This window comes from Heloderma suspectum, chromosome 4 (genome assembly GCF_057233095.1).
Source record: "Heloderma suspectum isolate Gila_16-S chromosome 4, 16-S_ref, whole genome shotgun sequence".
Lineage (NCBI taxonomy): Eukaryota > Metazoa > Chordata > Lepidosauria > Squamata > Helodermatidae > Heloderma > Heloderma suspectum.
The window spans coordinates 217,901,282-217,923,089 of NC_139461.1; the positions used below are offsets into that span (position 1 = coordinate 217,901,282).

The window sequence follows — 21,808 nt, forward strand, 5'->3', positions numbered from 1 at the left end:
AATCTGCTGTCCTTAGCAACCACTTTTTTGATAACCCAGACTATTATCTGAGGACTAACAGAATCCACTTACAAAAGGTACTTTTAGACTTAGGGCCAAGTCTAGGCTAGGGGTATTTATGTGCCTTCTTTTTTCTGCTTCAGACCTCCCAGTCACCCCAAAAGGTCATAGCATAGAGAGAGGGGGGCAACTGGTTGGGAAAGACAGTCAGCCTTGCCCTGGATCATTGGATTATTTTGAAGTATACTCCTGTAACATGTGACCATACTATGTGGAAGTAGCCTGTGTACTGCTGGAAGTATGTGTGGAGCGGGCCTCAGCAGTGCGAAAGAACAAGCTCAAGGATTATGATGATTAAGTAGGCGAGTGTTTACTTACACAAACATTTCAAGGGTTTAAAAATCAAAAATGTACAAAAGTTTGGTATAGAACTAGTCATCATTAAGCAGACAATCTACATCAAAAAACACAGTGGATATTTAAGTTCTTGCAATTACTGGTCCAACCACAGATGCTCTAGGCTAATCTGGCATTATAGATCTTTTAGAGGACTAGATATTTATTTCTAAATCATGATTTTACAGCAGGAGTTTGGGGGTAGAAACCATTTCAACCTCTCTAGGCAATTCAGTGGCATTTCAGGTTGGGTAGCTATGAGTGGAATGTAGTGCAGCTGATTTGTCAGACTGAAGACCACATCCACCAGTCCCCACTATGTAGATGCATAAAGGGCAACTCAGAAATAGTAGTCTCCCTGGGGAAACCAGTCCTCCTTGGGGAAACTAAAAAGGTTCCACCTCAACCAATTTTGTTACTCTCTAAATTGTGGTCCTTTCTGACTTGTTAAGCAACAAGCAAAGCTCAATAGAAATTGTGAAGTATGCCATAATGTTTTGGCTTAGGTGTACAAGGATTGACCCATTCTGCAAAGTATTTGCTGTCCTGGAAGTGTAAAGTGTGATGCTTGAGGCATGGCTAACCAATCTACACTCATGGCCATAACTGAAGAAATAATCTCTAATGCTGATGAATGTCCAATAAAAACTTACTTGCTTACTTACTAAATAAATAAATAAAATAAAAGGACACTATAATTTCTAGGTTTTCCTTTGTCCCTAAATTGTCAGGGCTGTGACAAAATTCCGTATATTTAAAGGAGACGTTACTGAGCAAAAAACTATCAAATGTTGCCACTACGTCTGTGAATACACTGCACTGTGAATACACTAAGCTGTCAAGCATGCTTTCTTGTTTATATGTATTTTTATCCAAAGATATTTTCTTTTGAAGCTTTTCTGTTATATCTTGGTTTTCATGAAATATTCCCTCTGGCAACTTGGAAGAAATGAAGATATTGACAGGAACAATGAATATGCATTTTTCTTTTCCCCATCCCTTCCCAGCTATAAACGGTATATTCCTGAAACTCTAAGCAAGAACATTAGACAGAGGAACATCTTAACCAGAATACGGATAAACAATGTTTTCAAGGATTTCCTTAAGGAATTTAACAACAAGACCATTTGTGACAGCAGTGTTTCTCCACATGATCTGAAGGTGAAATACTTGTCAACCATGGAGACATTAACAAAGCATTACGGAGCAGAAATCTTTGAGGCTGCCTCATTGCGAGTTTCATCAGAGAATGAGAAGAACTTTAACCTGGATGACTCAACAAACTTCCCAAATTATGAAGTGATGGTAACAGGCAATCATGGAATCAAGTGGCGGCTCAAACCATATGTAAGTATCATAATGTACATGAATGATATGAAAGTTAGTTCGAATCAGACCAGCTAAGTGTTGTTTGTTTTTAATCATGTTGTTATAAGGTGGTTTGTTTGTAAGGTTCAGCTTCAGTAATACTATTTAATATTTCAACTTTTTGGAAGTACTTAATAGAACAGAGAGCTTCAGCTATTGGGCAGTGTAGAAATGTAATAAATACTTGGATTGGGAGGAAGAGGGAAGTATGCTCTTTGGGAGAAGACACAGTTCACATGTAACACAACATCTGGTGTGCTCCTCACTTCCACTTTCTATAAACAGCCTACAATTGTGCTGTTCGTAGGTTGTGAGTCTAACCCAGCCGTTTTATGGACTAAACTTCAAAATTATTTTTTGTAATGCATAGAATAAATACTAGGAGTACATATGCATACAGCATTGTTCATTTCAGTAACAGCAAAATCTGTGACTTCATATATACATTTCCAAGATTCAAAGATCATGGAATTTGCTGCCAGTCAACATCCACATTCTCACATAACAATAAGCTTATCCTGGCTTACTGTGAAGGAGCAGCATGCTGATGCCTGCAGCCTGTTCCTCCTTTGAGCAAGTAGGTAAAACAAACCAGAAGAGGATATTTTTGTTGTTGATTTACAAATCCTACCTTTTGGGGATCAGCAAATATGGATCTTGAGTCTGATTATCACAATAAGCTATCCCATCCTGGAGTGTTTTACCCACTTGCACATAGCCTGATTGGCCTTCCTTTGTGCAGCAGTTCTTTGCTTGTTCACAGTAAACCAGCCTAATTTAGAATTTTGACTTATTGTTATGTGCAGGCACAGCCTGTAGCTGTGACTTAACTTGTGTTTACTTGTATTGGCTCTACTAGGAGTATTTTCTTAAGTGGCTAAGATATTATCAGACCCAGATCTTATGGTAAAAGTATGTTCAAATAGTGGACAGAGATCTTTCCAGGGATGGCACTTTTGAAGTCTGCTTTCTTTGGATTTGAGGAAAAGATACTGGATAAACAAAATTAATGAGTGTTTATTTCCAAGGGTATAAATTTACAAAACTGCTCATATCATGGCATCTATAAGCTTTACTTAAAGTCTCAGTCCTATGAGGAGCAGGAAAATCTACCTTATTTTATCAATATAATTAAAAAATTTCTCTTATGAAATGGCCATGTGTGTAGACCTTGCATTTAATTTAATTTCTGTTTTGTATTTCATTGATCTGGCACTAGCCTTCCTGTGCTTTCTGTAGATACACATTTTTTATTCCAGTACTGCAGCTTGTATCTCCCCTTCCCACTTCTTAATCTACATGTATTTATGTCAACCAGGTTACACAGAGTGAGAAAGAAAAACATAAAATAAAAAGGAAAAAAACAGACAGCAAAGTCAAGAAAAATGAAGAAAAAAGGAAGAGGGAGGAATGGAATAGTTTTTCTTACTTTCCTGAAATTACTCACCTTGTGATCAAGGAGTCCACTATCTGCATCTACAAGCAAGATAATAAAAGGATGGTAAGTGTTCTATATCCTACAAGCAGTTCTATACACTTGTACTATGTACTAATGATTGCATAACTAGTACCCCCCTAGTTTTATACCCTCAATCACTAACATAGATCAGGACCCTTACTTCATACTAACAGTACACTGACACCCTGGGAGAAGTCTTCCACTAGTCTAACATTGGCACTGTGAATATGTATGTATGTTAAACTTACCATGTGCCTGTCACATATGGGAAGGCTACAAGTCTTTATTCGTTGTATGCACACTGCGGGAAGATGTCTTTGAGCTATAACTGGCCTCTGCTCCCCCACTCCCATGGGCATGTTTTCATGGTGTGCAAAATGATAAAATAAAAAATGCATCACCTCACATGTTAAATAGTTCATAATACAATTTTAATATGTGCTGTTTCCTATAAGACATGAAAAGACCCTCGTTCACTTCACTGTTTCCGCAGCACCCTTCTGGGTACATTTAGCTTCAGGTGGGAATTTTGTCCAGTTTTAACAGCAGTGGAATCATAGCACTGCAGAGTACATGAAACACATCTTACACATATATATCTGCATATGTGGTCATCCAAAGTGTTGGAGTGAGATGTTGCCAGTACACTGACAACAATCCAACTATGTTTCCTGAAGGCTGCAGTCCTGTGCAAATTTACTTAGAAGTAAGTTTTGTTGAAATCAGTGGGACTTGCTTCTGAGTAAATACAGATAAGATTCAGACTGTGTTGGAAGCAGCTGTTTTTGTATTGAGCCAAAGTTAGGAAGCTCTGATTGAAGTTCAGTAGATAAAGAGAAGATCATATGTTTAGAAGTGGATCTAGTCTAGAAGTGGTGTTTCCCTTTTTATCAGGCTTTCAATTATCTTCTTAGGGCAGCTGGCACGAGAAAAGATTCCTAGGTTTATGATTTATTTTCCTGTTTTCATATTGTAATTTCCCTAAATTACATGGATAAGGAAGGATATATATATTTAGAAAATTAAAAATTAAAATCCTGGGCAAATAAAAAATGAATGGGTTTCTAAGTGTTGACTACTTTTTCTTAACTGAAGTGAAATAATTCTTCTTAAAATTACTTTTCCACTCTAGGAATTTAAACTGTCTTCACATGAGGAAGGCTTGTCATTTGCTGCTTTGATAGATGGATACTTCAGGCTTACTGCAGATGCCCATCACTATCTCTGCACAGATGTCGCACCACCCTTGATAGAACACAACATTAAAAATGGCTGCCATGGCCCTATTTGGTTAGTTAATGTCCTTCAAACACTCATTTCTAAAGAGACAGTAATCTTTATGTAAATAATTTGCATGTTTTCTCTGACAAATCTTACTTTTGACTGTGTAGAGTAGTTAAAACCTGAACTCTTACATTAAAAGAATGAATAAATGTGAAAACTGGTGATGTGGAAATATACTTAAAAGAAACATAACTGCTTCAACCATTAAAATTGTCCTTTAAGCATAGATTCTCTGGCATATTGTGGTATTCTATGCTCACATTCAGTTCAACTGGTCGACCTAACAATATTATGAAAGCCCTAGAGCAAATACCACCATGTGCATATGGGACTTCTGAATAAGTATAGTCTTCTACATTGTGGAACACTCAGTTATGCAATGAGGATTTATTCTCAGAACTCTTCCCATTATCAATCTGAGAATCCTGTGTTTATTCAGGAGCTAAGTGTGTACATCTGGATGAAATGCGTAAATTACCCATGATCTTTTCCTCTTCTTGAAGTAACATATCTCCTCGATAATTCCTTTAGTAATTAATCTTAATGTTTTTAGTTTTGTAAACAATTTTTACAAAGCATGAATCATGCCCCAAATCTGAATAAGTACCTAAAGTGCAGTGAGATCATTTTGGGTCATAAAAATGGAATTTAATATTCTAGATTTCTCCTACTTAAAATGCCTTCTCTTTGAATTCTTCATGATTCATGTTTAAAATACATATTGGGAGTTTTCCATAGTTTTTAAATATGGCCCACCTGTAAAAGTGTATCCATAAAGTATTTGACAACCAATAACAGTTTAAAATGCAGTCTTGCTTTCAAGGAGATGTTAAGTTATCTTTATATATAACTGCTCATTTCTAACACTTTCAGCACGGATTATGCTATCAACAAGCTAAAACAGGAAGGCAATGAGGAGGGGATGTATGTCCTAAGGTGGAGCTGTACAGACTTCAATAACATCCTCTTGACTGTGATATGTAATGAATACTCACAGGTATGGTGAAGCTTTATCAGTTGTGTGTCCGATGGTTTTATCTGTAAAGATTATCTTTTGATCTGTAGAACATAAATGTTTGAGGAGTAGGGTTGAGAAGTAGTAGTCTTGTGCTTGATGGTTCCAAACTTTATACTTGTGAAAATCCAGCATGAATTCTTCTCACTTACTTAGGAGAGCCTATAAAATGGAACTAGTTGAGACAACTGTAGCTTCCTGTGGCTGCAAGGAGTAGACTCTAGGCTCTGCTATCTACTCAATGAGAAAAATTCTCAGGGATTGTGGTTAATAAATCAGTTTAGTTTGGGTATAGTTGGTTCTTCTCATCTGTAGTATCTTATTTCTCGCCAATTGCAGTGAGATGTATGTCTAGCTAAAGTATTAATCTGCAAATTTGGAACACAGTAAATCTGAAATTGTCTGACTGCCACATAGTACCTCTGTGATTGATATGAAACTTTTACCCATTCAGCTTATGATGGATGGCAAAATTATTGATGAACTTGTCTGTTCCAGATTTTGAGTTGTTTTTCTTATCAATTTGTATGGAGTCATCCAGATCTCCCTTATTGTGCCACAAGATAGAGTTAAATTGTTTTAGCAAATGCCTGCTAAATCAATTGAAGGTATGATTTCATTGCATTCACTGGGTCTAGATATTCTCTACATATTTTACTTGGTTTCACTTAAGAATGATTTCTTCTATCTATCCCCTCCTTCCTTCCCCACAGCAGTTGCTAAACACTCCCAAACAGTACAAGAACTTCCAGATTGAAATGAATAAAGATGGATGTCTTCTGCATGGATCTGATAAGTTCTTTCCATCTCTGAAGGAATTGATGGACCATTTAAAAGGGCAGATGCTTAGAACAGATAATATAGTCTTTACGCTCAAGAGATGTTGTCAGCCAAAGCCAAGAGGTAGTGTCTTTAACTTAATCTGTAAAACTGTAAAATCTGTAAAACAACAACATTTCCCCCACCCCACCTCATCCACATACCGAGAACTATTTGGTACTTCAGTGGAATTCTGTGCTCATGGTTCTAAGATTGACATCATATTTTAGCATAACATGTACATGTTTTAAATGGTAAGACATTTTATCTTTTGAGAGAGATTTGCCAATCCTAAAGTATCAAACAGGTCAGTCCTTTTTAATGTAACTGAGATTTGTTCAGTGCCAAAGGTCAGCTTTGTACAGTAGTACCTAGAAGAGGCACTGCATGTATAAAAGCTTCTGCCTGGTAATTGTAACTAGCAGTTTCAGTAGCTGCTACAAGTGCCCAAACTTTGAGGGACTGCTTTCAGCCCTCTCCTTGAAATGAGAGAGCTAGGCACTGTTCACTCATCTTCCAGAATGCCTCTTTTTTTGAACGGCTAAAGAAGAAGAAGGAAATATACTCTCCTAGGCTATTCTGGCTTCTTTTTCTCTGGCTCAGCTGCTTTTCCATTTTATGTTATTAAAAATATTTCTGATGTGAAGCTTTAGAGAAAAATGGAAAGTTGATCCAGGTGATGGAGAAATTGAGAACGATGATGTATGTATTATATTCTGGTTCTTGTCATATGATGGTTTCAAATATGAAAAATTATAGAGATGTCATTTAATACCTACAAGGTTAAACTGTATTTATGGTGCCACTATTAAGTAATAGAAGTGTGGTCCTCTCAATGTTTTTGCTTTGATAATTACATAGCTTCTGATACATTTTGAGTCCCCCCTCCCTTTTCTATCCCTTCTATTAAGTTTCTTAGGAACAGAAATTAGAATGTTAATTAGGTGTTAATTCAGTACAGTGGATACAGTGAGCTTCCTACTCATAATGCTCATGGGGTATCCTTGGGCAAGTCCTAATTTCTCAGCCCACTATACCTTGCAGCTAGGGTGCAGAGCCTTGGGGGTAAATCCAGCCCTTGGGGGTGGAGGTGGGGAGAAAGCCTCTTCCCCTTCCCGGGGTCTCACCCCTTTCCCTGAGTACTGAGCAACTGATGATTTCCAGGCTTTTATGTGGTTCTATTTCTATTCTAAACATTTGAAATGCTTCTCCTAATGCGTAGCTACTGGAAGTAAGAGCTTTAAGTTAACATATGCTACTATTTTTGGTATTTGGGGCCCTGTTCTGTTTGCCATTGGCTCCACCTGCCACTGGAATGCAGCCCCCTGAGAGCTTCTCTGAAATGGAATTCGACCCTGGGGCTGAAAGAGGTTCTGCACCTTTGCCTTAAAGAGTGGCAGGGAGGCCAAACAGCCATTCTGAGCTCCTTCAAAGAAAGGCAGGCTACCAAATAATAATGACTTTTGCATTGACGAAAGTGAATGTTCCTCTGTGTGCGATATTTCAATGGCAATCTACTGCACGGCAGAAGTATTCCAATAATTAGATGTTCCTTTAAGTGTAATATGCTGTATCAAACTAACATTCTTGAGCTGGCCTATTAGTGCCCTCTGAAGTATTTCTGTCTTAGATATTCACTCTTTTAAGTTTATATCCTGCCATTTCATCTAAAGAATTCAGAGCAACTTAGGGAGCAATCCTATGGCTAGACGGCCATAGGATATGTGGTTTTCCAGGAACTGACCTCGGAGCTCCATGCTTGGAAGAGCAGCATGGAGCGGCCAAACTGGGGCATTCTGGGGGGCGTTCCGGGGCGGGGAAGGCAGAAATGCCAGTACGACACATCCTATGTGTTGTCTGGCAGCCTCCTCCCACGCTCCGCCTTCCCGTGACTAGACAGCTGAAATCGGCTGTCTAGCCGCAAATGCGGGGCAGGAGAAGCGTGGAGGGAACGATCCCCTTCGTGCTTCTCCTTTCCTGCATTAGATAGGCAGTAGCCTCTGAGTTTGGAGGCAGCCGCCTATCCCTGTAGGATTGCGCCCTTAGCCTTGCAACAACGTTGAGTTACTATGTTGAGAGAGAGTAACTTGCACAAAATTGTTCAGTGAGTATCATAATTGAATGGGGATTTTAACTTGTGTTTCCTATATCAACCCTATATTTAGACTCTAGCCTCTATGCAGTCTGAGCAGGGCTATGCTGAAGTTTATAGTCTCCATGTTTTAATTCTGATGCAATTATCCCAGTGTGGGCTATCGTTATGAAGATTGCTAACACCTAGTATTCTGCAAATCTCATAACAAGTAGGGAAATGAATCTGTTTGAAGAGAGGACTTATTTTTCTTTCCAGAAATCTCTAATTTGCTAGTGGCTACAAAGAAATCCCAAGAATGGCAACCAGTATGTCCTTTAGGTCAGCTGAGCTTCCATCGAATTCTTAAAGAAGAAATAGAACAAGTAAGCAATTGTAGAATTTAACACATTTCATGAACATATGCTTTCCTGTTGTTCTTTGAGAACTGCTTAACACTAATATCTAAAAAAATGCAGCAATGGTCTGCTCACTTCACCCCCACAATCTCTATTTAAGTAACTGATATTAAAATCTGTGATGAACGTTCAAGTTACTATGCACCTCCACGTTTCTTTGATGATAGAAATTTTCATAACTGCCCTTCTCCCTTTCTAAATCTTGCATGTTACTATATGCCAGGGTAGGCAACATGGTGCAACCCTAGACAGCTTTCTTGGCAGCAACAAAGGTGCCCGACCTCTCTCACTTTTTCAAATTAACATATTTTCTTTCCAGCAACTGAGATTGCTGTGAAATATGTTTCTGTCAGTGCTGAAAACTGCAAGTTCAAAGGATTTGTTTTGTGTTGGGGCTCAGACCCCACATCTGCCTAGTACTCAGTAATTTTAGGCAGATTACATGTCCTTTGCCATGTTTCCCATGGCAGCCATTTTGTGGTGGTGCCCAGGACAGGTTCTCAAATTGCCAAATGTGTCCACAGCCCCAAAAGCTTGCCTACCCCTGTTCTATGCACTACTGTTAATCAGACAAAATATCTTTTCTAACCTATTGTTAGAAAGAGAATTATGGACCAGGTTTCTTTTTAGATGAGAGATTATTCATATAAATTTGCTTTGAAAAAAGACTGCTTTAATAACAGTAATGCATATGACATTCAAGATCTTGCCAAGTACAGATATATAAGGTTGGCTTGGATGTAATACTTAATCTAGCTTTGCCCTAAGCTCATGTGCTCCCCTCTTCCTTCCTCCTCTGGCACAATGGCAAGAAGTTCAAAAGTTTCCACTTCCATTTTAGCTTAACCACAGCTTGCTGTGTCATCCAGTCCTTGTTAAGTTAAACTTACCTATGGTTTGTTTGAAACAAGCCAACCTCAAATCACGAGTTATGAAGCTGTCTTGTTTCAACAAACCATAGCTGAGATTAACCACAGTTTAGAGTAAGGGACATACTAAACTGCATTTAATCTATAGGGGAAGCAGTTCTCTCTTCATAGTTGTGCCAGAGAAGGAGAGGGGAGGGAGAGCATGAAACCTCGAGATTCTCTGTGGCTTGTTCTCATAATGGAGACAGAGAGTGATCTTACTGAAATTTGCAGACCATTACTGTGACTCTAGAATATACTTGCGTATAAATTAGCACAACGGCTATCCCACCAATGTGAATTGCAATTTAAAAAATGACAGCAACCCAACTTACATTGCTTTCTATTACTTTAAAATAATTGTATACATATCTTGTAAGTGTAAATAAGCCAGTTATTAATTAATTAGATAGAATTTATAATTATATCCATCACGTTGGACTCATTTGATATTCATGCAGAAGTATCTCTAGCATCCTACCTCTTATTAACACCTCTTATAATGAAAACCCAAACTGCAAAATAAGTTTTAATGTGTTTCCTCTGTGGTGACTGATTATGTATGTTTTACTAAGGCACAATCCTGGCTGGCTGGGGAATGCTAGGAGTTGTAGGCCTTTTCTCTGTCAAAATATGCATAGGATTGCGCCCTAAAACAAACAAATGGGTAAATTTGCCAAAATTTCTAACTGCTGGATTAAAATTATATTTTAGGGTGAACATCTTGGGAGAGGAACAAGAACGCAGATTTACTCTGGGATTCTTAGCTATAAGGATGATGAAAGTTATCACAGTGAAAAGGCGATGAAAGTTCTCCTTAAAGTCTTGGACCCCAGCCACAGAGACATTTCTCTGGTAGGTTCCCCTCTGTAGGCTCACTTTATAAAATGGCTGATGTCCTTGCTGCTAATTTTCTTTTATATGCAGTTTTTAACATTGACATTTGTAATAGAAGACAATAAATACAAATTGCACACTATTCTGAACACCTTTGATATTGGAGCATGTAACCATGTATAAGTAATAGAGGTGAGAGTTTATCCCAGGCTTCTCAATCATGTGGTGTCCTCCAGATGTGTTGGACTACAACTCACAACATTCCAGCCAGGATTGCCATAGGCCATGATGGCTAGGGATGGTGGGAGTTGTAGTTCAACACATCTGGAAGGTATCTGGTTAGGGAAGACTGGTTTATCCAAATGTTTCTGAAGCTACATTAATACAAAATAAAATACCTCGCATATTATAGTTTTCTTTGTGCTACAAGGGACTATCTCCTATTGTCAAATATTGCCCATTAGGTATGGAGCTTCCCAAATCTCTGTTGGTAACTGAGGTACTCATTGAGAAGATGGGAAATCATTATCCCTTGCTTAGATGGTGATGAAATATTTCAGGCATGGGCTTTTCCTATTTGTCATTGCAAGATAAAAGGAGATAGTCCTTTGTGAGACAGGCCTCCTCTAATGTTGCAAGCTAGCTGGTGCTTCCTGAAGGGCACATTACTGGGGCACGTCACTTAATGAATACTGCAAGCTGACACTCCTCATAAGCCAATAGAGTCTGGCAAATCATCTATGTTTCTGCTATTTTGAAGAATTTAATTTTTTTGTGCCTGCAGCACAGTGCATTATAGGCAGGTGGGAGAGGGCCCTTCTATCTTCGCTGATGCACTGCAAACGGATGGGTCTTGTCATTTCCCCTCCTCAAATAACCTATGAGAAGAGGAACTCTGTCCAGCTTGGGGAGTAATGGGAAATCTGCATCCCTCTTCTTGATCTAGATATGCAGTAAGGATTGTTCCTATGTTTAACATTTACTACTACTTTATTTCCTCCATCCCCCAGTTATTCCAGGTTCCATTTCAAAGTCTTTTGTAAGGCTTTCCTATATAAGGGGTCAGATTTTCCATACCCTAATGTGTGTCTTGTTAGATCAAAATTAGGCTTTAAATTCAGTTGGATTGCTTGTGAGTCTTTCCACATTTTGGAAACAGTTGCCCAGTGGAGATAGAGCCTGAAATTTGTTCAGGTGTATTGACTTCTCTATCCCCAAGCTTGGTGATAGACATCAGCATTTCCTTCTCAGTTGGAAATGCTGTCACTGGAACATGGTGACCGTAGCCCATCATTATTCTAGATTTAGAGATGCTGGGATTTGGAACCAATTCTTCCTGGGTCTGACAGTGGATCCTTAAACTGGGATTCTACTAAAGTTCTAACAGCAGACTGAATTCCTTACAATGTGCTCACAGAGTAAATGTATATCGAAATAAACTTAAATATATTCATAAAACCTTGCCATTTTAGCTCTGACATATGTCTAACATGTACCTACTAATGAAGTGTGTAAAGTGATCCTTTCTATGTAGCTGTGAGTGAACAAATTGCACTTGGGTACAAATTTGATCATGTACACAGCTTGGTTGCAGATAGTCCTAAGAACTTCAACTATGTAGGTCTTCAGCCAGTTCTTATGGGGTTATTTGCAATGGTATATAACCATAATAATCACTCCAAGGGTTTTTCTGTGGCTGCAGAACTTGATGTGAGACCTAATTCTTGATTAATCTGGGCTACAGTTTTTTGTGAGCAGAATTTTGCTCATGGATTAGAGAAAGCGCAAGGAGTAATGTAAACACAGGCACATTACTGAAATTACAGTTACTGTCTGAATATTTGCTATCTCTAGACTTTCACTGTTGCTTCATGCTTTCATAATTGTGTTGATCTTAAATTTCTGCTTTGTTACCCCCTGAAATTTGTGTATTTTAATAGGCTTTTTTTGAGACAGCAAGCATGATGAGACAAATTTCCCACAAGCACATTGTCCTTCTTCATGGAGTTTGTGTCCGTGATGTAGAAAGTAAGTAAATTCTCTCTGAATACAACTTTTCAAGTAGAAATGATAATTGAATTGGTTGCCATAGAACAGGGGAAGGCAACCTGCAGCCCTAGGGCCCTCAGACTAATTTCAGAAACCTTCTGCAAGTGATCAGCTCAGACCTCTGGTAAGAGCTGTGTGTTCCTTCCCAGCAGCCCACTGGTGAGAAGGAAGAGAGATGGAGGAGGAGGTGGTAGAAAGAGAAAGAGAAGGGTTGACTCTGCCCTCTTTTGGCTCTAGCTTTACCCATCACTAACTTCGGTCTGTCCATCGCTGGCATGCAACCCCCAACAATTACCACTAAGGGAATGTGGACCTTACCTTAATTTCTTTTCTTATTTTTCCCAGCTTCCCAGCTTTAAATTTTAAAAAATCTATTTCAGTGCATGTTTCAAAATGCAACTTTCCTAAAAGATTTCATTTGTGTGACTTCCTTATATAGTAAAAATGCATTGAAGCCAGAATTACATGTGCTTTTCCTATGGCACTAATATTTTCCCTTTGGTTTCAGACATTATGGTGGAAGAATTTGTCGAGTTTGGGCCTCTGGATCTTTTTATGCACCGCAAGAGTGACATGCTTACAACTCCTTGGAAATTCAAAGTAGCAAAACAATTGGCAAGTGCATTAAGCTATCTGGTAAGTCCTAGATGTTATCTACCAATTGCAATGATTTCTGTCAAATCTTCTGTACCACAAAATGCTCATTCAATACAGCTAGGCAAATCTCTTCACAATTTTATTGTTAACTTGCATTTGATATGTCTTCTGAAAAGCCAGTTATCAATAACATACTCATGATCTCTGCTGTTTTAACTTAGTATGATTTGGGACATCTTCCTTAACTCCTGTAACTGAACATTGAGCAGGCATAGATCACACACACACACACACACACACACACACACACACAAGATAAGGAAATGTTATCCCCATATATATATATATATATATATATATATATATATATGGATAACAACAGATATTGAAATGTGGAATGTTCCATTTTCAGGTGTCCAGCAACTCTTCAGGTGTTCCATTCCCATTCCTCTCCCCACTGATTTTCTGCATCCCTCCATCCCTGACAGTCAACCAGCATTCTATGTCCACTGAGCATGCTTAGTTCTCATTGGGAAGTTTTGTGGAGAGTGTTTTCTAAAAAAAAATTTTCTTCTGTAAACCTTGGGCTTTCCCAAGCCTGTGCAAGGATAGTGACATTCTGGAACTAAAAACATCATGTAGTAACAGACCAAAAACATGAGTCAAGTTAACATATTGCCTGCACAGTTAACCGTGATGGTGGTCAGAGTGACTGCATGAATATATTGCACTTCCTTAGCAAACAAAGCTGTTTTATCTGTAACATAAGGATGACAATCTGACAATAACCAGTAAGTCTTTAAATAGATACTTTAACATGGCAGAAATGCCAAAATCTGCCCCAAGAACCTCTCCAGAGGGTGATCACTGTTAATATATATGATAATCCTTACCCCCTTTGAAAAATCCATCTATGAATTGACCATGCTGTATTTGTATTATACAGCACTATTATACTTCAGTATTATACCTCCAGAGCAACTACTCTTTCATTTATTTATTTACAACATGTATATACCACTTTGCATCTAAACAGATTCCAGAGTGGTGACAGATTCCAGATTCTTTGGCTTTCGGGGGGAGGGGCAACTTGTGCCCCTCCGGATGTTTTGGCCTGCAACTCCCATGATCACTCACTATTGGTTTTGCTGGATAGGGCTGATGGGAATTGTAGGCCAAAACAAGTTGCCCACCCCTGTCTTAGACCTAAGGATAGTTTAAGGAAGTTCTCAGAAAGAAAGCTTCCTGTCTGCATCACCCCTCATCCTGCAGTCATCTGCGCCTCCTGAAAAGCCCCCTGGAGGAGGATGGGGCATGGGGACTGCTGGTGGCAGGAAGGAAGGGACAAGAAATATCCCTTCCACAAACTTCCTTGGTAACTAACATTAGGGTCCAAATCATAGTGTTCCGTGAATTGTTACTTTAAGTATCTTTTTCAGACTATTCAAAATGTATTCAGTGCATTTGGACAGCATGACTGGAACATGCTAATTAATATTCTGTTGAAAATGCAGGAGGACAAAGATTTAGTACATGGAAATGTGTGCACAAAAAACATACTGTTGGCAAGAGAAGGAATTGACAACGAATATGAACCTTTCATAAAACTGAGTGACCCAGGAATTCCAATAACGGTGCTGTCTAGACAAGGTATGTCCTGGATCATAATTCTGTTCTTATGCATGTTTCTGCACTACCAGTATGCTAACACTCTGTATGTCTAGCAGGTGTGTCAGCACTAGCTAGTTTCCCAGGAATCCTATACTAGGAGAAGTACGTGGAATCTATACCTCATCCCAAGTTGTGCCATTATTAGGTATTGTAACTAAAAGGTTAGTCTTAGAAGTACTACCTTGCCCACAGTGTGGAAGTGAATTTCATAACTTAATTACACTTTCTGTGATGAAGTGATTACTTTTGCCATTCCTGAACTGGCTGCCAATAAACATCATTGGATGATGCTGAGTTCTAGTGTTATGAGAGACCAAGAAAACTTGCTGAGAAAAGGGATAAAGTTTACCTCCTAATAGAAGTGAGCATTCCAGGACAGCAAGGCAATCTGCACCTGGGCTGGAGTATTTCATTGTGGGAGTTCTCTTGTCTCTTCAGGCTTGGCTATAGGGGAGGGAGGCATTGCCAGTAGCAGCCAGAACCGTACATATATGTGTACAGAACAAAATTTCATTACTGATAGTTTTATAATTCTTTCCCACGCCACTGCTTTGTCATATTTTTTTTTAACTAAAAAGGCCCAGATGTGTTAGCCTTTCCTCGGATGAATATGTTCCAACTCCTGATTCTTTTAGTTATCTTTTTTCCAGCTCTGTAACAATCCTTTTTGAGATGGAACATCTAGAATGGCATACTGTATTCTAAAATGTGATTGCATCATAGACTAATATAATGGTGTAATGATATGTGCCATCTTAGTTTCAGTCCCTTTCTAATTATTCCCAACACAAGTTTGCCTTGGACTGCTTGAGTTGACACTTTCAATGCACTTTCTATCACAGCCCAAGATTTATTTCTTGTAAGGTCACAGGTAATTCTGTTCCATCAGCGTATATGTGGAACAAAGATTATTTATCCCGATGTGATAGCTTTACACTCTTTTTGCCATTTTGTTGACTTTTTTGCCCAGTTTAGAGAGGTCATTTTTGAGCACTTCACAGTTTGCTTGGGATTTCACCATCCTGAAAAACTGGGTATCATCCACAGACTTGCCTACAATACTGTTTACCCTGCCAGGAAGATACAGTACCCCTCCCATGATAGGTATTTCTATAGAAAGATTTTTGAAGATATGTCTGAATTATAAAACAAATTGCAGAAGACACATACTCCATAACTGCATCCAGGTCCTTTTCCTGTATGCATTTTCTTTCTTAAAACAGACATTTCTATTATAGTTCTGTGCTTGAGTTGTAAGTGATCTCCTGAAACTATATTCACTTTCAAAGGTAACCTGCAACACACCATGTATTTAGGCCCTCCATACCATAATAAACTCCAAAATTCTTCCCACCCTTTTGCTTTGTTTAAGAATGTGTTGAACGTATCCCTTGGCTTGCACCAGAATGTGTTGAAGACACAAAAAAATTAAGTGTGGCAGCAGATAAATGGAGTTTTGGTACAACATTGTGGGAAATTTGCTACAATGGAGAAATGCCACTTAAAGACAAGACATTAGCAGAGGTAAGGCTTTGGGGGTTTCAGGTATGCATTCCTTTCTTACTAGACTGGTTTTTTGTGGAAATACATTTTAGCTCTCTAATAGAAAGCTTGTAGGACAAGTGAAGTTATAAGTTGAATGTCCTCTTCTTAGAGTGCAGTAGGGGTTTAGAAACACAAATCATGTTCTATCACAAGGCTGATCAATCACAGTTGGAAATTTAATTTTGAAAAAACCACAGGTTCACTGATAGGAGCTCAGCTACTGAAAACTTTCCTGGTGGAAGTCTCTTGTCAAGTTTGGGATCATAGAGAAGAACGTTTCCTAATTCTATGAATAATGCAATTGTTCCTATCCGATCTTGCAGAAGGAGAGGTTTTATGAAGGGCATTTCACACTTCCAGCCCCATCTTGCAAGGAGCTAGCTGATCTGATGAAACAATGCATGCACTATGACCCTAATCAAAGGCCATTCTTTAGAGCAATTATGCGAGATATCAACAAGCTAGAAGAACAAAGTAAGGACTTTTTTTGCTTATTTTCCTTCTTCATAATAGTTCAGTAGTAAATTACTTTTCTTTACTCAGTGGGATTTTTTAACATAACTGAATATGCTAGCACCTTCATAGCAGTTTAAAAACCTTATTGTGTAGTCCTCCAGGGGCATGGAAGGGGTTTGCTGTTCAGAAAATACTGGTAAGATAGTTCTGTGGTAGATTCATATACTAAGCTCTGTAGACAGATCCTATCTGGAACGTAGCTGCCATGGAGTAAGTTTTGTGTTCAGCAGCTAAGGAAACATCCTTTGTTAGGTAAGAGTGAAGCTATCCAGCTCTGCCTCACCTAAATACTGGTACTCCATCAACTCCTCTTTTCTATGGCCTGGTTTGCATGTGGTCAACAACCCAGGGTTTGTTAATCTTGGGTTGATGAAAATGCAGTGGGAGTTAGCTTGTGTGCTGGTTCCCAGCCACCAATTCCCACTGCAATAAACAACCCAAGGACATTCTGTCCCTGAGTTGTTTGTCGCTACACCCAAACGCGGAAGTCTGGGTTGTTGGGGGGTCCATGAAGTTCAAAATCTGGGTTTCTTTATCCCCCAACAACTAAGAATTCTGGTCTCTTTAACATCATGACAACCCGGGACAAAGTGTCCTTGGGTTGTTTTTCACAGCAGGAGAAGGCAGGTGCACAAGAACTAGCACTTATGCTCACTCCCGCTGCATTTTCATCAACCCATGGTTATCAAACCCTGGATGGTTGATGACAAGTGAACGAGGTCAATATTTTTTGACAGTGCTATAACACAGAACAACTCCCCACTCCCATAGACCTTAGTATACAATGAGAGGCAGCTGTAAGCAGTCTTGCCCAGTCCTGCGGTTGTGATTCTGCAGGCAGGGCTGGCTGGCTGTTAGTTCTGCAACAAGGAGAGTAAGTTTACTCTACAAGTTCAGAGTTGAGCAGGTGGCTTCTGATCTCTGTCCTCAAACACTACTTATTTCCGTTTGCCATTTGCAACTTCCTCCTTTCTGAAAGAATTTCCCATGGTATGGGAAGAAACAACAGTTTTCATCATTTAATATTTCATCATTTGGCGCACAGGGGAGGGTAAACACACCATTGGCACATGGAACAGCACATTCAGCAAGATAGTGGTGTGTGTCCTAATACATAGTAAACCCCAAGTGTAAAGAGTTTTGAAAATTCAAGATTGAGTGCTCACTTGTGCCACACTGCTGTTCTTATCTATGTCAGATCCTGATATTGTCTCTGAGAAGAAGCCTAATGCAGAGATTGATCCCACCATTTTTGAAAAACGTTTTTTGAAGCGGATTCGTGACTTAGGAGAGGTATGTTTATTACTACTACTCAGTATTTATTGAAGATTAGCTGGTAGCAATAGTATGCCAAAACATAGCTGAACTGTATTTTTACTGCGGTCGTTATTCAACATTCTGCTTGTTCTAGTTTCAAAAGTGCTTCTTGAGATGGAATTATGTTGTTTTGCTGTTTCTTTGTGCAGGGTAGTGGATTTGTTTGCACGTTTACAGAGAGCCAAGTATGGCATGATCCCTTCTGATGGAACCGAATGTAAATGCTGTACATACCTCCATGGTGCTTGTGAATTCCCATAAGGGCAAAGAAAAACACAGTTGCTAGTTTCTGAAGAGAGAGATGTGCCAGGACTCAAACCTGTCGCTCTCATCTATAAGTCCCAGGATCTAATTTTGATTGTAGTAATTTCTTCAGTGAGGGAAAGTGCTTCACACAAGCGTATAGGCACTGTGCTTGATTATTGCTTTATATACCCCCAGATATAATAATTATTGACTAATACCCCCAGATCCACTAACCCTGGGACCCCCAGTGTGGCACCCCTGTGCCCCTAGACACCTCCATTGGTTCCTCAAATGCCCCTTACCTTCTCTCAGTGTTTCTTTACCTTGGCTTGGCACACTGAAAAAGTGCAGGCCTCCAGCTGCCCTGCCCTCTCTCCTCTCCTTATTCCAGAATGCCAGCATTTGTAGGAAGGAAAGGAAAGGAAGAGGGCAGGGCAGGGCAGCTGGAAGTGGGTGTTTTGCTTTTCAGCCACCTGCTGAAAAAAGGGGGCGAGATGTGGAAACAAATAAATAGTTTGGCTTGTGGGGCTCAGACCTCACACTGCCTTGTACAGAGTTTACTGGCCAAGTTACCTGTCTCTGTGAAATAGGTGTTGGAGCCGAAAACCGTGTGGTTCAAAACAGTTGGTTTGTGTTTTGGAGCTCAGATCCAACCTCTGCCTTGTACTCAGTTTCTTGGCCAATTATTTGTCTTTTTTGACTAGCGAGGCCTCCATGGCAGCCATTTTATGGTGGTGCCCATTGCAGTTTCTCAAATTTCAAAATGTGCCCTTGAGTCCAAAAAATTTGGGGACCCCTGCACTAAGCAATAAAGTGTAAGCTCTTTCGGCCCTATGTAAAAGAAACGAAAGGTGATTTGATTCCCATTTATCTTCTGTGGAACTTTCAAATAGTGGAGACCACCAGTTGTGGTGGTGGCTGATTGTGAAGATAAAACCACCTTTGGTATAATCAAAACATCTTACTAAGTTAGGCAGCTACTTATTTTGCAAAACAAGTCTGTAATGGCTGATTTATTGTATGACATGGCTATTTTTTATTTTCCCTCTTAAAATCAGGGTCATTTTGGCAAAGTTGAACTCTGCAGGTATGATCCTGAAGGTGATAATACAGGAGAACAAGTGGCAGTAAAGTCGTTGAAACCTGAGTGTGGTGGGAACCATATTGCTGACCTAAAGAAAGAAATTGAAATTCTGAGGAACCTTTATCATGAAAACATTGTAAAATACAAAGGAATCTGCACTGAAGATGGTAACTAAAAATGTTTTCATTTCTCATCCCAGGTTTCTTAAATTAATTTCTTTAAATTATGGTCCCTTTTTCCAAACAGTTTATTAAGGAGAGATTGACTACTCAATTTTAGCAATAAAGCAACTGATATAGCTCAACCATAATAGTGGTCAAAGCATGCTGACATAACTAGTGATGGATTAGTCATGCCTTCTGTCTCAATTCAGGAGGAGATCAGCTGAAATGAATTATTTTCAATAAAATAGATTGTATTTCCAATCCCATTACACATTTCAGATCCTGTTGCAACGATGACCATCCTTATCACCTCTTTCCCTGCTCTCTTAAGGTGCAGCAGTAGTGATTCTGAAGCTAGCACCAAGGTTTCCATTATACTCCATAACTCAGACACAACAGCATCCCAGCATATCTGGGATATGTAGTTTCTCAGGGCCCCTGAATTTCAATTTCCCACAGATCTTGACCTGGACTGCTGCTGCTGTGAGAGCATTTGGGGGGCTTTATTTATTTATTTATTTATTTCATTTCTGCACCGCCCAATAGCCAAAGCTGTATGGGCAGTTCACAAAAATTAAAACCAAAAAGCACACAGTAAAACAATATAAAATATTAAAGCATTAAAACCACACTATAACAATATAACTAGAATAAAACTTAGCAGCGATGCAGATATTTAAAATACAGATTTAAAACAGCAAAGCTAAAAGACTAGAAAGCTAAAATGCCTGGGAAAATGAAAAGGTCTTCACCTGGCGCCAGAAGGAATACAAAGTGGGTGCCAGGCGAACCTCCCTAGGGAGCTCATTCCACAGCCAGGGTGCCACAGCAGAGAAAGCCCTCCTCCTAGTAGCCACCTGCCTCACTTTCTTTGGCAGGGGCTCACAGAGAAGGAGCGCTGAGGATGATCTTAAGGTCCAGGCAGGCACATTTGGGAGGAGGCAATCCTTCAGATAACCTGGCCCCAAGCCGTTAAGGACTTTGAATGTTAATACCAGCACTTTGAATCGGGCCCAGAAATAGACTGGCAGCCAGTGCAGCTGGAAAAGTACCGGTGTAATATGAGCTCGTTGGCCAGTACCTGTTAACAATCTTGCTGCTCTCTTTTGGACTAGCTAAAGTTGCCAGATGGTTTTCAAAGGCAGCCCCACGTATAACGCATTGCAGTAATCCAAATGAGAAGTTATAGAGCATGGATAACTGTAGCTAGGTATCTCTGTCCAGATAAGGGCGTAGTTGGTATACCAGCCTAAGCTGATAAAAAGTGCTCTGTGCCACTGAGTTCACCTGTGCCTTAAGTGATAGTTCTGGGTCCAAGAGCACCCCCCAACTATGAACCTGAGCCTTTAGGGGGAGTACAACCCCCTCCAGATCAGGTTGAATATCAGCTGGCTGGGCAGACAAACCACCCACTAACAGCACCTCCATCTTGTCTGGATTGAGTTTCAGTTTAATGGCCCTCATCCAGTCCATTACCAGGCACTGATTCAGGACAGCCACTGCCTCACCTGGGTTTGATGAGAAAGAGAGGTAGAGCTGGGTGTCATCCGCATGTTGATGGCACCTCAGCCCACACCTCTGGATAACCTCTCCAGCAGTTTCATGTAGATGTTAAACAGCATGGGGGATAAAATAGAGCCCTATGGAACCCCATGGCATAATTGCCATGGTGCAGAGCAATAATCTCTCAGAACCACCTTCTGGAATCGGCCATCCAAGTGGAACCACTGCAGTGCAGTGCCTCCAACTCCCAACCCAGACAGCCTCTCCAGAAGGATACTATGGTTGATGGTATCAAAAGCCACTGAGAGGTCCAGGAGAATCAACAGGGTCGCGCTCCCCCTGTCCCTCTCCCAGCAGAGGTCATCCCACAGGGCGACCAAGGCAGTTTCCGTTCCAAAATCAGCTCTGAAGCCCGATTGAAATGGATCTAGATAATCCGTTTTATTCAACAGTGCCTGGAGCTATCCTGCAACGACCTGTTCAAACACCTTGCCCAGGAAGGGGATGTTGGCCACTGGCCTATAATTGTTAACGTCCTCC

At 39.8% G+C, this 21,808-nt stretch overlaps 1 protein-coding gene across 2 annotated transcripts in view; it reads left to right on the forward strand.

Moving 5' to 3' along the window:
* The window catches only part of JAK1 (Janus kinase 1), a 104,732-nt gene that overhangs the window by 65,488 nt on the left and 17,436 nt on the right, over positions 1-21,808 (forward strand). The window contains exons 7-20 of one of the 2 annotated variants that reach the window (XM_084852295.1): positions 1,404-1,743; positions 3,083-3,265; positions 4,356-4,513; positions 5,381-5,504; positions 6,236-6,425; positions 8,692-8,798; positions 10,454-10,594; positions 12,517-12,604; positions 13,134-13,261; positions 14,737-14,872; positions 16,266-16,417; positions 16,762-16,912; positions 18,153-18,247; positions 19,576-19,768. In XM_084852295.1, coding sequence (XP_084708421.1) covers positions 1,404-1,743; positions 3,083-3,265; positions 4,356-4,513; positions 5,381-5,504; positions 6,236-6,425; positions 8,692-8,798; positions 10,454-10,594; positions 12,517-12,604; positions 13,134-13,261; positions 14,737-14,872; positions 16,266-16,417; positions 16,762-16,912; positions 18,153-18,247; positions 19,576-19,768 — 2,186 coding nt within the window. The remainder of the gene's footprint in view (positions 1-1,403; positions 1,744-3,082; positions 3,266-4,355; positions 4,514-5,380; positions 5,505-6,235; positions 6,426-8,691; positions 8,799-10,453; positions 10,595-12,516; positions 12,605-13,133; positions 13,262-14,736; positions 14,873-16,265; positions 16,418-16,761; positions 16,913-18,152; positions 18,248-19,575; positions 19,769-21,808) is intronic. The other variant, XM_084852296.1, reaches the window with a different exon arrangement.